The 13,743-nt window shown below is 54.3% G+C and overlaps 1 protein-coding gene across 2 annotated transcripts; it reads right to left on the minus strand.

Moving 5' to 3' along the window:
* Nucleotides 1–3,938: 3,938 nt before the first annotated feature.
* Nucleotides 3,939–9,452, minus strand: NR2E3 (nuclear receptor subfamily 2 group E member 3). Of its 2 annotated transcripts, none has more exons than XM_059658446.1 (8): nucleotides 9,359–9,452; nucleotides 8,718–8,844; nucleotides 8,505–8,608; nucleotides 8,170–8,418; nucleotides 7,893–8,068; nucleotides 6,870–7,116; nucleotides 6,528–6,633; nucleotides 3,939–4,113 (listed from the first exon to the last, which is right to left on the minus strand). In XM_059658446.1, the coding sequence occupies exons 1-8, from the start codon at nucleotides 9,438–9,440 to the stop codon at nucleotides 3,981–3,983; spliced, it is 1,224 nt and encodes a 407-aa protein (XP_059514429.1). In that variant the 5' UTR covers nucleotides 9,441–9,452; the 3' UTR covers nucleotides 3,939–3,980. The 2 variants fall into 2 exon arrangements, with proteins under 2 accessions (XP_059514429.1, XP_059514420.1); XM_059658437.1 differs by lacking the exon at nucleotides 9,359–9,452 and adding an exon at nucleotides 9,060–9,329.
* Nucleotides 9,453–13,743: the final 4,291 nt, after the last annotated feature.

Here is a 13,743-nt window from a genome sequence, read left to right on the forward strand (position 1 = left end):
ACCTAACAAAAGGTAGCCAGCCCTTGTGTGAGATCAGGGTTTCCCAATGCCAAACTAAGTGTCAGGTGAAATAGGAAAAAAAAAATGTTAATTTTCCCCTAACGCTATATTTATTCAGTTTTTAAACTCTGAAGGTTATCCTTCCCATTTCTTTTAAAGTTTTTATTTACATTTTTGCATTAAATTACATAGAAATGATAATGATACAGTGAATTGTTTCTAAATTTCTTCAGTTGGCCAAATAAGACCTAGAAGTGCCATTTTTAAAACTTGTCCCTGTGATTACTGAATTTACAACAAGTCTTTCTGATTATGAAGATGAGAGCATGAAGGTGCAGGGAGATACAAGTTATAAAGAGAGCAGCACTCTGACTTTTTAAAAAATTGTTCCTTCTATAGTGGGGAGCAGTACAGTGTCATAGAGCCAGTGACATACCATGAAAAGAGATAAGATACATGCGATATTTAATCTTTAGGCATCTCGGATGCCTAGTGTTGCCATTTGTCCATTTTTTCAACAAATACCGAGCACCCACGGGTCCTGCTTGGGCTACACTGGTGAACAAAACGAAACTCCCTGCACCTGTGGAGCTTGCATTCTAGTGGGAAAGCCAGTGACACCCACCAGATGGAGACTAGTCGTCCATAACATCCAGGTCCCACTACTAGGCTACATTTATTAATTTGAAGGGTGCTTCTGGCATCTTCGAGTCTTTCTCTGCCCTTTCTACCTTTAAATACTACCTTAAGGGTAGAGAAGTGCCTCACGAATCTGAAAACTGCAGCTGAAATGAAAGGCTCAGAGAGGCCACGGGGACTACCTCTGTGTACTTCATAACCAAAGACATTTCTGGCATTGAGGGCACAAAAGCTTTCATAGTATCCTCTCTTCTAGCAAGGGCCCTGGATGCAATGAAAGAAGTATTTGTTAACCATTCGAATTCCAGCGGGGCCAATTTAGAGCAAAAGGTTGAAGAGATGCTGGGATCGACTGAGAGCTGCATTGTTAGGGAAACAGAAGCCATCCATACATTCCAGGTGAAAAGGACTCGATACAGTAATTAGGGGCTTAAGATCCACAGTGGAAGAACTGGAGAGACAAAGGTCAGAAGCTCCCGCAGAAGGTAAAGATTTCTGCCAAAAGGTCAGAAGTTCTCAAGAGTGTGCCTGAAGCCACTGCAATTCCAAAGAAGGCCTCTGCAAATCTCCATTTTCCCACACATCCAACTGCAGCCGCCTCCGAAGAATAGTTTCTGCTTACTTTCCAAGTCCCATGTGAGTGCCCTACTTCCTTCAGCAACCCATGGGGGAAGGGATCATGGGAAGTGTAGTTCTTTGGAATCTCTGCAATGAACAAGACCATAGAAGAGGGTGGCATTGATGCCAGGTTGACCGCAGACAGTCCAGCTTATGTACCTCCTCTAGTCCTCCAAGACTTCCTCCTGCAGATCCCAGGCAAGCTCCCAATGTGGAAGTGCTATGCTCACTTCTACATTCCAGACACTGCCTATGAACTTCAGCAGGCTGCCTTTGCAATGAAAAAGGGAGAGTGTAGAATAATTGTGCACATCTGGTCATATTTCAACTATGTTCTTGCCAAAGTTCCTTTGCTTAGGCTTTCTAAAATAGGTCTTTAAACCTTGTGGATAAAACTTTTAATAGGGAATTGGGTAGCACTGTGGCATCAACATTAAATGAGCCAAATAACTGAGGCAAGTCTTACGCTTTTGGAAGTTGAAGAGCCTCCACTAGTTCGAGTGCTTAGCTGCAAGCGGCTCAAGCTGCACAGGATTTGCCATGCGTGTTCATCTCTGGGCACCAATCCAGCTACTGTCATTTCTAAAGAAGCGCCTTCCGAACCATTCTTCCTCCGTCTCTGTCAGCTAGGAGAATTTGTACACAGGCCAAAGGGCAGGGGACCCCAAGGATTTCACAGATTCCTCACAGGACCTTTTTCATTTCAAGCATTTCTTCTTTGGAGACAAAAAAATGCAACTGACTGTTCAGTGGATTCCAGGGGTAGAAGGGGCATGGGGAGGAGGCAGTGCCAGAGTTGAGCAGAGCTAAGTAAAGTCACAAGAGTTGAGTCTTCTCTAAGCCTCAAGTTTTTTCATTTGTATATGGGGATGCTTAGTCCCTTCCCCAGAGTTAATGTGAGGATTAAATAACAATGAACAATCAGTGCCCACTTCACTGCCTAGTATAGAAAGTGCCTGATATATGTTAGCTTTATTTTAAAAAATATTTTAACTGATTTTTATAGAAAGAGGGAGAGGGAGAAAGAGAAACATCAATCAGCTGCCTCCTGCACACCCCCTACATGGGATCAGGGCTGCAACCTGGGCATATGCCCTAACCAGGAATCAAACCAGCAACCTTTCGGTGCGTGGGATGATGCCAATCAACTGAGCCACACTGGCAAGGGCTATGTTAACTTTTTATTATTATTTTCTAAGTCTTCTGGGTCTGTCTTTGAAAATGATGTGAGGTTTGTCTATGCTTTATCCTTCATAAGGAATTAAGAAGTGATGGAGATTCCCCTTCACAAAAAATGCCTGCCTATGAGATGGATGGTGCTCATCTTTGTCTATGGAGGGGTTAGGAGGGATAAGGAGGAGAAAAATTGAGAGAAGCCATGGGATGGTGAGATGCCCTCTGGAGAGAAGCTTGAATTCATGGACGCTGACTCAGAGTGGAAACCAAGTGGATCTCTGGCCCCTGTGCCCCTTCCTCAGTCGGGCCCTCACAGGGAGGGCTCTGGCACAGTTGTTTTCTGCTTTTGTGTTTTTACTTCTTTATTGAGATCTAACATAAAACAGTAATGTGCACAGCTTAAATAATGTTTATGAATGAATAAACTTGTGAAACCACCTCCAGATCAAAATAAAGAACATCTAAAACACACCAGAGGGCTCCCATGGGCCCCTTCCCAATCATCCCGCCTCCCACCTAAGGGAACCACTCTTCTAACTTCTATTACCACCTGTTAGTCTCACTGGTTCTGGAACTTTGTGTAAGTGGAACTTGTGCCTCGCTTCTCTTGTTCAACTTTCATGTCTGTGACATTTATCCATGTTGTCACATGTATTGGTGGTTCATTCTTTTTTGTTTTCTACTCACTATATGGTTATACTATAATTTATTAATTATACTGTTGATGTACAGTTCAGGCTATTATGAATAAAGCTGCTATGGATATCCTATATAATAAAGAGCTAATATGCAAATGGTTGTCACACACTCATACCATCACACCGTAACGGCTCAGACACTCAACACTGAGGACAGAGGAATAGGGACCAGACAGGTACAAATGAGCTGGCAAGAGAGGAATGGGGACAAGCCAGGCTGCGGCCCCAGGAGAGGAGCAAGCCACCTGCCCCGCGGTCCTGGGCACCAGCACCTGTGGCTGTGGTCTGGGAGAGGGACAAGCTGCCCGCCCTGCGGTTCCGGGCGCCTGCGGCTGCAGCCCAGACAAAGCCACCTGCCCATAGTCCCCTGCAGCTGCGGCTGGCCCGGGCGAAGCCGGCCCAGGTTCTGGGTGCTTGCGACTGGCCAGAGGAGGGAATCCTGGGTTCCAGGTGTGGGGTGAGGCAGAGGTGGTTAGGGATGATCAGGCCAGCAGGGGAGCAGGAAGGGGCAATCAGGCCAGTAGGGGAGCAGTTAGGGGCAATCAGGCAGGCAGGCAGAGGGGTTAGGAGTGATCAGGCAGGTAGACAAGCGATTAGGAGCCAGAGGTCCCAGATTGCGAGAGGCAGTTGGACATCCCCCGAGGGGTCCCAGATTGGTGAGGGTGCAGGCTGGGCCGAGGGACCCTCCACCCCCGTGCACAAATTTCATGCACTGGGCCTCTAGTTCTTATATATTGGTGGACAGTTCTGCGAAGTACAGGCGGAATTACTGAGTCACAGGGCAGGCAAATGTTTAACTTCAGTAGATTGTTTTACAAAGTGGCTTTACCCATTTTATTTCTACCTCCATTAGTTTTTGAACATATCACAGAGGAGCTTCTCCATTGGAGTATTCCCTATGGTCTTGCGGAAAAAGAGGAGCTCAATGCGTTCAGAAGTGATAAACCTCAAAGACGGGAGGAGCAGGAGCAATTTCCCAAACCTGAACAGGAGAGAGGACACATCAGTTTGATTATCAGCGTCCGAGCACAAGACCTGGGGGCACTGCCCTCAGGAAAGGCGGAGGGGGAGCAGAGAGGAGAGGAGCCCAGGGTGAGTGAGGAGGAATTCTGAGGAAAGGTCCCACTCACTGGAGGGCTGCTGCCACCTACCCCTGACCCATGTGGCCCCTTTACAATATGTTTAGTTGAGGAGTGGGATGAAAATGGTTTATTATGTGTAAAGATTATAAAGTAAGAAGTTCTTTATGTTAATAATATATACAATTACTGTGATAACTAACCTCCCAATCACCTATGGACTTGTTTTGCCAACCCCAGGGCTTGCTTTCTCCTGTGAGTGCGACTGAGTGGCACAGAGCAGTCATAATGCCCTCCCCTCTTCCGTGTTTCTGATCTAAGGAGGGTCACTGCAGGAATTGATCGACTAGTGCGAGGGTGGGGAACCTTTCTTCTGCCAGGGCCATTTGGATATTTATAACATCACTGGCAGGCCATACAAAATTATCAACTTAAACCTTAGCCTGCTGTTTGGTCGAACATGTAATTGACTCACCCCTAATGCCTTGGCAGGGCCTGACCAAATGAGTTTGCAGGCCTTACATGGCCGCGGGCCGGACGTCCTCCACCCCTGCTCTAGTGGAGCACAACCAGTCTTTACAAAAAAACGAGACAAATGTCAGAGTAAATTACACAAAGTGAGGGCAGGTAGGATTTGGTGAGCTTTGTTTCAGCGTCAGTGTGTGTACTGGGTTATGATGGGAATTGCGTTTCTTCCCGGGTGCTGCAGTGTTTAAACACTGCAGTGTGGTCACTGTGCCAGCCGCCGCTCTCAGAGAACTCACTCGGCACTCAGTTCTGCCCGAGTTACACTGAACTGCCTCAGACATGACATAGAAATCTTAACCAGAATTTTGAAATGTGAGACAAAACCAGTATGCCCAGACATTTCTGGAAGCTGATTCCAACAGAAACTTGGCCCAGGAGGCCTCTGCTGTCTGCTGTGTGACGGTCACCCTTAGGCTGCTGGGCACACAAGCTGCAGAAATCTTTCTGTGACTCTTCTTCAAGGGAAATGACCTCTTCTTGTGACCATTTTTCAGATTAGGGTTGATTCCAGGGTGTCCATGCTAGCTTACTTCTTCAGAGAGAACTGCTGGGAACCCCAAGAGAATGCAGATAATATGGTCTAAAATAGCCAATAGATTCCTGGAGGCCAAGTGCTCCAACTTTGCGGTATCCGTTGGTGCTGGGACAGGCTGGGTGCCCCCTCCCCCCACCACACTCGCAGCCTGCGGCTACTGTCCCCCAAACCCAGCCGGGACAGGCTGTTGTCAAGCACATGGCTTATGCACGGACATCCCCAGGAGATGTCCTTCCATACCTGCATCAGACCTTGTCATGCTGCCTCAAAACTATCTTTGCCTCCCGACTTTCCCTTCTATGTCATGACTACCCCTTCTCACAATAGCTCCTCTTCCCTTACATCATTCAAGTGCCAGGTCTGATCCATTCTAGCTTCTAGAGCAGTGGTTCTCAACCTTCCTAATGCCGCAACCCTTTAATACAGTTCCTCATGTTGTGGTGGCCCCCAACCATAAAATTATTTTCATTGCTACTTCATAACTGTAATGTTCCTACTGTTATGAATCGTAATGTAAATATCTGATATGCAGGGTGGTCTTAGGCGACCCCTGTGAAAGGCTCATTCGACCCCCAAAGGGGTCGTAACCCACAGGTTGAGAACCGCTGTTCTAGAGGCTCTCTCATCTGCCATCAGACTCCATGACTTCCCTGGATGATGGCAGCATCCTCTACATTCGCTGCCACGTTAGTCTGCACCAAATCAGATATGGCCTTGGCTGGCATCCAAAGTCCTGAACGGGCTGGTCCAGAGTGCTGTTCTAGCCTCGTCTCCCTCCTTCTCACTGGCAGCAATCTGTTTCACCTTCCAAACAGGGCTCTTGTCCTAAGAACACAGCCGAGTTTGTCTCTCTCCCTTGGTAAATTATGATTTCTCTTTTTAGGCGCTAGCCTGCCTTCCAAGCCCAGCCTTGCCTCCACAGAGTCCCTGCCAGTTCTGCCGTACACCCCACCCTCAATGGGTCTCTGCCTCCTTCAGATCCATACAAACCCCAACACCTGCCCAGGGCAGTTCTCGTCTTCAGTGCAGTCACTGTGCCGGGCATCCCTGGGAGGCTGCGACTTTGTCTTACACACATTTTGGTCCCCACCCTCGGGGCCTGGCACTGTGCCTGGCACGCAGTAGATGTTGGATATGTTGAACTGAGACCCTGGTCCTGTCTAAGTAGTGCAGCCCTGAGGTGGAGCCAGACAGATGGGCAGGGGGTGAAGAGGCGAAGGGGTAGATGTGCAGGGAGGCATGTGCTCAGGTCACCTCACGGGCTGGCTGGGGTGGTGGGCCTTGCTGTGCTGGCTCAGCATCACTTGGGACTGGTCCTGCAAGGCCTCCACATGCTCAGGATCCTTCAGGCCCCGCGTTTCTGGAGAGGAGCAGCAGCAGTGAGCTCCTCTCCCGCCTGCCCTGCCCCTCACAGGCAGCCAGGGCCCAGGAAGGTGTGCTCCGCCTGCACTCTCTCCTCCTGCCCCCAGGGAAGAAGTCTGCAAACATCTGGGTCTATGTGGGTTGATAGAGGGAAAGTGAGAGCCAGAAGAAAGTCACTGGAATTCCCATTCTTCGTTCCCAACCACGTCTCTGGTTGGACAAAGACCCAGCTACCTGGTTTGAAGAGGACCAGGGCCTTCATGCAGGCAAACTCCGTGGGGTCCACTGCCAGCACCCGGAACCGTGAGATGGTTTCCTGCAGGAAGCGCATCTCCGCACTGGCCAGCGCCAGCCGGCCCTGGGAGCTGCCAGCAGCTGAGGCCTCGGGTGGGGCTAGCAGTGGGCAGCTGTCCAGAGGCAGAGAGCACTGGATGGCTCCAAGGAGGAAGAGTTCGCTCCAGGCCTCTTCCAGCAGGATCACCTGTGCTCAGAGAGGGAGGGCGTGTGCTGGCTGGGACAGCCTCTCAGACCAGCCTGCAGACCAGTGCCTTCGGGAGGGAAGGGCTGGTCCTGGGTAACTCCTGACCTCCTGACTCATCCAGGGGCCCAGCTGCCTTTTTCCATCCAGAGTCACACCTGGAACATTGTGGAGGGCTTGGAGCTTGGGAAGGTAGCCTTGGGGACACTGCCCACGGGCACCCCACGCTGAGTGAACTTGGGAGACGCAGCCTGGGTTCTGGCCTAAACCCTGGCTCAGGGCTTAGACCCTCAGTGTGCCCCTCAGATTTATCATGACAGGTTGGTCTGCTTGCCCACGAGAAGTCCAGGGAGCGTCTTGGTTGGGCTGAAGCTCAAGCTCTGAAGTCAGAGGCCGTTGTGCTCCAAGGGAGCCCAGCACCATCTGCTCACGTTGGTCAGGGTGTGCAGACCACCCTGTGACACAGTGTCTGTAGGACCTGAGGTTTTGTCTAGGAGGAAAGAAGACCAGGGGGGCGTGGTATTGCCTTCAAATCCCTGGTTCCTGTGTGTCCCTGGCCATCATGGTCCCCTGGAGGCTCACCCGCCACAATCTCTGCCCAGAGATGTGAGCCACCCCAATAGTCACAGCCCTGAGACTGCGCCCTGACCACCCTTGCCTCACAGGCACGTGCGTCCCCAGCCATCACCTCCCCAAGCCACATGCACCTCCAGTCATCACCTGCACAAAGAGGTATGTGCCCCAATCAGCTGACTCCTGGGGGCACCCGACGGGTGTACCTGATCCCGGAAGGGTAGGTTGGAGAACACAGGCAGGCTCTTGGCCCACTTGACAGCCATGAAGAGCAGGCGGGCGGACGTCTCATGGATGCTGTCCACACCACAGGGTGAGGAGGAGGAATGCGGGGACGAGGGGAACTCGGGGTCATTGCTGGTGACATCGATGTTCTCATCAGCTGTTGGGGGGGGGGGTTGTGACATAAGCCACTGCTCCTTAGCAGGAGGCAGGGGTGCTCTGGGGCCCAGGTGTGGGGATATAGGCCATCCTCCCGCTTACCATCCTCTGGCTCCAGCTTAGCACAGGTTTCGGCCATTATGAGGCTGGCCATGAACTGGTGATGCCCTGGAGGTGTGATGGCCCCAGGCCCCAGGGCTCTGGCTGCAGAAGCAGGTGTGGGGCCCCGTGGGCTGGGCCCTGTGGGGGCCAGGGAAGCCACCAGGGGCTCCGGCCGGGCCTCCCTGCCTGACTCCGCCCTGTCCAGGCGGATCTGCGCTGCGCTTCGTGGCTGGCGCTCATTCTGCACAGCTGGGGAGGCAGGAAGGGTCAGGACACCCACCAGCCGTGGGCCCCAGCTCTGCTGTTATGCCTCTCCGGTTGACTCCCCAACTCACCATCCTGGTTCATGCCCTCCTGCAAGCACTTCTTCAGCCGACAGGCCTGGCACTGGTTCCGGTGGGCCTTGTCCACGGGGCACATCCCTGCTCCCACCTGGCACCTGAGGCAGAGGGGAGCCCCAGGGGGCAGTATCCTTCCTGAACTCCCCTCCCCCTCGCAGGGACCCTTAGGAGCAGGGCTCTCCTGGCAGGGGTCCAGCCCTCCCTCACCTGTAGATGAGCTTCCGTCTCACACTCCTCTTGAAGAAGCCGCTGCAGCCATTGCAAGCATAGATGCCATAGTGCTTCCCACTGCTGCTGTCTCCGCACACACGGCACTGGAGCGAGGGGCCCACGCCTGAGGGGCAGGGGCAGGGCAGGGGCTGGGTGAGTGCACACCCTCTCCCACCTCTTTAGGGACCCCTCTCTACTTCTCATTCCCTTTCCCATTTTGAAAAGTATCTCCCCTATTACACACACCCCCAACCCACCGCACCCACCCAACTCCTGTCCTCCCACCGCCGTCTATGGCCAATTTTCAACTAGCGTATACTGTCTGCCTCCACACCCCACCTGCCACCCCTCTCTGTGCAGGTGGCTTCAGGCTCCATTAGCCCACAGAACATTCTTGACACCACCACTGGGATCTCTGCCCACAAACCCGAAGGGCGGGCTCTCTCTTCTTTCCTTCCTATCAGCTCAATTGTCCTGACCTGGCTCTGCTGACCCCATGCTTCTGGGATCTGGGTTCGCCAGCAGGTTCCCTCACACCTGCTCACAGCCTGTGGGGCTGGGCCTGAGTCGTTCTGGCCCCTTTCATGGTGCAAACTCCGCTCCCCAAGGTCCGAGACTTACCTCCACGAAAGCCATACCTGTCTGCTCCTCCCCCAGGCCCCATCTGCCTGGAGACTCCTTCCTGGAGGCAGCCACAGCGGTGGGTGCAGCTGCATCCATGTGGAAGCTGGAGGGAGCTGCTGTCCAAGTTCTGGAAGGTCCCAGGGCAGCCTCCACCTTCCTGCCTGAGGGAGGCCTCCTGGGACACTGAGCCGGTCAGCCGCCACCTCCCTCTCTACCCTGCCCCTCTGTTTGTGCCCCTGTCCTCTTCTATCTACTTCCTTTCCCTGGCCCTGGTGACCTCCCTCTGTCTCTCTCCCGTCTCTCCTCTCTGTCCTCTCGCCTACTCGGTCCCCTCTGTCTGACTCAGGGCTGCCCCAGCTTCCTCTCACAGCAGGGGTCTGGGTACTGAGGAGCTCTCTCCCAGGGCAGCGCTGGGTGAAGCTGGTGATCCTCTTAATCTTTCCTGTCTCCACCGGGGATCGGCTGGCCACACCTGCAGCATTACCAAGGCGCCCAGGGCTGGTCAGCCCTGCTGCCGCCACCCCGCCCGCAGCGGCCAGTGCCCCATGCTTTCAAGCTGTTTGCCATCCAATGCCTCCAGGACTTGCCTCTTTTTGAGGTGCCCGGATGCTTCCTGCACGAGTACGTGTGGCCCTGTGTTCGCTGGGTAGGCCCAGCTCTCCCCCTGCCTCCCCGCCCCCCGCCCCCGTGTTTTCCCCCTTCTCTTGTTAAGGGACTGCCCTGCCGAGGATGCAGGATTCCAGGGTCCTGGCCTCCCTGGAAGGCTCGCACTCCCCAGAACCCAGAACCGCAGCATGGAGGCGGTGCCCACACACAGGGGAGTGGGCCCGTGGAGGCTCTGAGGCTGGCTCGGAGGCGGGAGGCCTGTGGTGCAATGTGGAGGGTCACCTTCAGGCCTGCAAGGCAGTGGAAGAGGAGATGGCAGGTGTGTTTCTTACCCACCTGGAGAGCTAGGCCCACAGAGGGAGACGGGGACACAGCCCCGAGCCTGGCTATGGACTCACAGGCGGCCGCACCTTCTTTCTCTGACTTGGCCTCCATGTGGGCCCCTCAGCTGGCCCCAGACCCAGGTTTCCCCGCCTGAGCCCAGTGATGCTTCTGAGGGGAGGAGGCAGGAGGAGTCTGCCTCCTTGGACCAAGCGCCAGAGCCCAGAGGGAGGGTGGAGAGAGCAGAAACAGGCCCGAGTTCAAGTCTCTGCTCCCTCACAGGACAGCCATGTGTCCCTGAGCAAGTGACTTAACCTTCTGAGCTCCAGGTTCCTCATCTGAGAAAGGGGTGACAAAAGTACCTGTCTTGTATGTAGGAAGGGACACTAAGTAAGATCATTCTTGAAGCGTTTCAGTGCTTGGTACTTCCTAATAGGACAATAAATGTGGATGCTGTTGTTATTGTTGTCAGGGTTACTGAGGAGATCAGAGAGCAATCCTCAGGAAATAGCCTTTCCTTTCCCTGCCCCCCTCCACTCTCCCACGCCCACCCCATGCCCAAGAGGGAGCAGAAAGCCCCATGTTGGTCTGGAGGGGCCACCCGTCCTCAGCAGACCTGAGCTCACCTCTAGGGTGAGCTTGGAGAAGGGGTTGACCCAGCCTTAAAGCCCAAGGAGCAGGGGGACAGAGTGAAGCTTCTGGGAGGACAGGCGGGGTGGGGCGGGGCCCCATGTGAGTGGCTTTAACCCTCGTTGTGACAGAGAAGCACTACTGGGGATTTGGAAAGTCAGCTCGAGGGACTTTGTGTGTAATCTGCTCTCTGGGGCCTCAGAGGATTGAGGCCATGGGCTGAGGCCTCTCACCTGACCCTCTGCCTCGTCCTCACTGCGCACCCCTGTCCTCCCAGGCAGCCCCTCAGGGCCTCCACGGCAAGGCCTCCAGCTCCACCTCCCTCCAAGGCCAGGCCAGGGCTTCTCTCTTGAACTTGGTTGACCAGTCCTTCCTTTCCAAAGCTCTTCTGGAGCTCACCGTTGTCCTGCCTGCTCTGAACTTGTCATCACCTCAGTGAGCCCTAGCATTGGCCCCAGCAGACCTTTCACCCCCTTCTCGGGCCATCTTGTACACAGTCACAGCTTCCACGGTCACTTCCTAGCACACTCCTGCCTGGGGCTCTGCCCCCAGCTTCCAGCCACAGACCCACCCAACGCGCCCTCCACGTGTCTGCACAGAGATGGGCACTGAGCCCAGGACGGAGGGACCGCCTGGAGCTTGCATGTGCCGGGAGGGGTGCCCTGAGGCTGACCCGAGGACTCTCGTCCTGGAGGTCGGGGCCCAGGAAGACCTGCTGGCAAAGGAGCTGAGAGGGAACATCAGGACAGCGCGGGCCAAGGGAAAATGGAAGGGGAGGCCTCAAGGATGGTGGCACCCACCAGGTCAAGTGTCCTATGCGGCCATTGGTATCACTAGTAAAAGGTGGGAGAGCACTCCGGAGAGTTTTTATACAAATACCTGCAATATCATATTCGAAACTCACAGCAACCCTCTAAAGAAGTTACCCTCATCAGCCTCAGCTCACAGAGGAGGAGCCAGAGTTTCAGAGAGGTTAAGCAATTGGCTTCAGACCACACAGCTACTGAGGGGTGGGGAGATGGCGGTGGAGACAGGCTTCACACCTGCGGCCGATCCCCACGCTCCCGCTTTCCACCAGGCGCTCTCCAAGGAGACGGCCATCTCTGGCCTGGACAGCAAGAGGGGACTGGTGCCCTTGGCGAGCGGTTCTGAAGGAGGGGAGACCCTCCGGCCCAGGTGGGAGGGAGGGACTGGAAGCAGAGGCCCACTGAGGAAGGAAGAAGACAGGGCTAAGGGCTTTGTAGGAAGGGGAGCATTAAGGAGACTTTTTTCTATCAAGGGAGATATTTTTAAACAATATTTAAGGAGTTCCCTTTAAAACTGGGGGACACAAAGGAAAAGGAGTCAAAGAGATCGAGGATAAAGCTGGCGGTGAATCGACTGCCTGCTACCTGAGCGAGCCCCAGGGTGGCAGAGTACTAGTAGGGGCCGGCTGTGGCCAGGGCAGGGGCCACCTGGAAGGAATCAGAGCCCAGGACGGTTCAGTATCTTTCTGGCTGTGTGAGCTTGGGCAAGTTATTCTGCCTCTCTGTGCTTCGGTTTCATCATCTCTAAACTGGGTGGCCTAGTGCTGGGATTAAGCATTAGCCCAGCCCCAGGTGAGAGGGAGGAGGCAGGTGGAAGCAGGCCAGAGGGCAGAGGTTAGGGGTGACCGCTGTGGGGAAAGGGACTCAGGGAGAGACTTCGGAGCAAGCTCTGAGGCCAGATGAGGTTAAAGATGGTGCCTTTCCAGGTGGACAGAGTGGGAAGGTATCGGATTTTCCCTGAAGCCCTCCACAGGGAGGCAAATCCTGGGAAAAGGTAGATATCAGGACTGCTCCCTGGCTCAGTCCTTCCCAGTACACGCACGGGAAGGGCCCGAGGGAAGGAGCTGAAGGCTTCAGGGAGGGTCCTCCAGGCAGGGCCTGGCAGCCTTTTCTCTGCTGCTCCCACCCTCCAGCCTGTTCAGCGTTCGCCTCCTCCAGACGCCAGCCCTGGCTGGTCCACCCGCTCTCCCTGCAGGGGCCGCTTCAGGGCCAGGTCCCGTCCTTAGTACTGAACCTCACTCCAGGTCAACTTTCTCTCCTCAGTCCAGATGAACAGTCCAGGGACCAGGTTCAGAGCTCAGGTCACCTTGATATGTGGGTCACAAGGTGCATAATGGACAGGAATCTGTTTTTAGCTTGCCTGTATTCGCTTGCTGTTCTGTAGTGGACATGTATTACCTTAGGAGGCAAAAAACAAATCCATTGAAAATAGACATGGGGCTTGCCCTGCCCTGGCTTCCTCTGTTTATTTCGACTTTATTCTGTCACCCCCTCACTCACTGTGATCCCTGCTGAGGTCCTCTCCGCCCCTGGCCCTCGGTTCTTTGCCAGGTCAGGCCCAGCCAGAGCCGTGACTGGGCAGCCGGAAAGGATGACAGCCAGCAGGCCTGGGGCAGGGGAGGGTTACCGATCTGTGACCACCAGCTGCCAGGGCAGATGCCAAAGGATTACTCAACCCAAAGCTTTGAATCTGCTGACAAAGCTGCCAGAGGCCACCTTATCACTAATACTATTATTCCCCCAGAGGACACGTCAGCAACTCCCTTCTGACTCCCTGGAGGTCTGGGGCAGGTGGTAAGGGTGGCGCTGGGCGCTGGGGGCTGAGGTGGGAGGAACAGAAGATGCATGATAAGGCTGCAGCGGACTTCCCTCTGGACACTTGAGACCCTGGAACGTAAAGTCCCCTGCCCAGCCTGTCTTGGGCCTGCCACACCCTGGATTACAGGCCCCAGGCTGAGAGATGACCTGGGTTCTGCCAAGGCAGGAGGGAGCGGTTTCCGCAGTGACCCCGGCAGGCTGGCTGGGCTGGTGACCAC

Source organism: Myotis daubentonii, chromosome 1 (genome assembly GCF_963259705.1).
Source record: "Myotis daubentonii chromosome 1, mMyoDau2.1, whole genome shotgun sequence".
Classification (NCBI taxonomy): Eukaryota; Metazoa; Chordata; class Mammalia; order Chiroptera; family Vespertilionidae; genus Myotis; species Myotis daubentonii.

Coding starts and splice junctions, on each gene's coding strand:
- NR2E3 (XM_059658446.1), bottom strand. CDS start 9,440: ATGGATGCAGCTGCACCCACCGCTGTGGCTGCCTCCAGGAAGGAGTCT. Junction 8,069..8,169: donor TAAGCTGGAGCCAGAGGATG/GTAAGCGGGAGG, acceptor CCCCCCCAACAG/CTGATGAGAACATCGATGTC. Junction 7,117..7,892: donor ACCTACCCTTCCGGGATCAG/GTACACCCGTCG, acceptor CTCTGAGCACAG/GTGATCCTGCTGGAAGAGGC.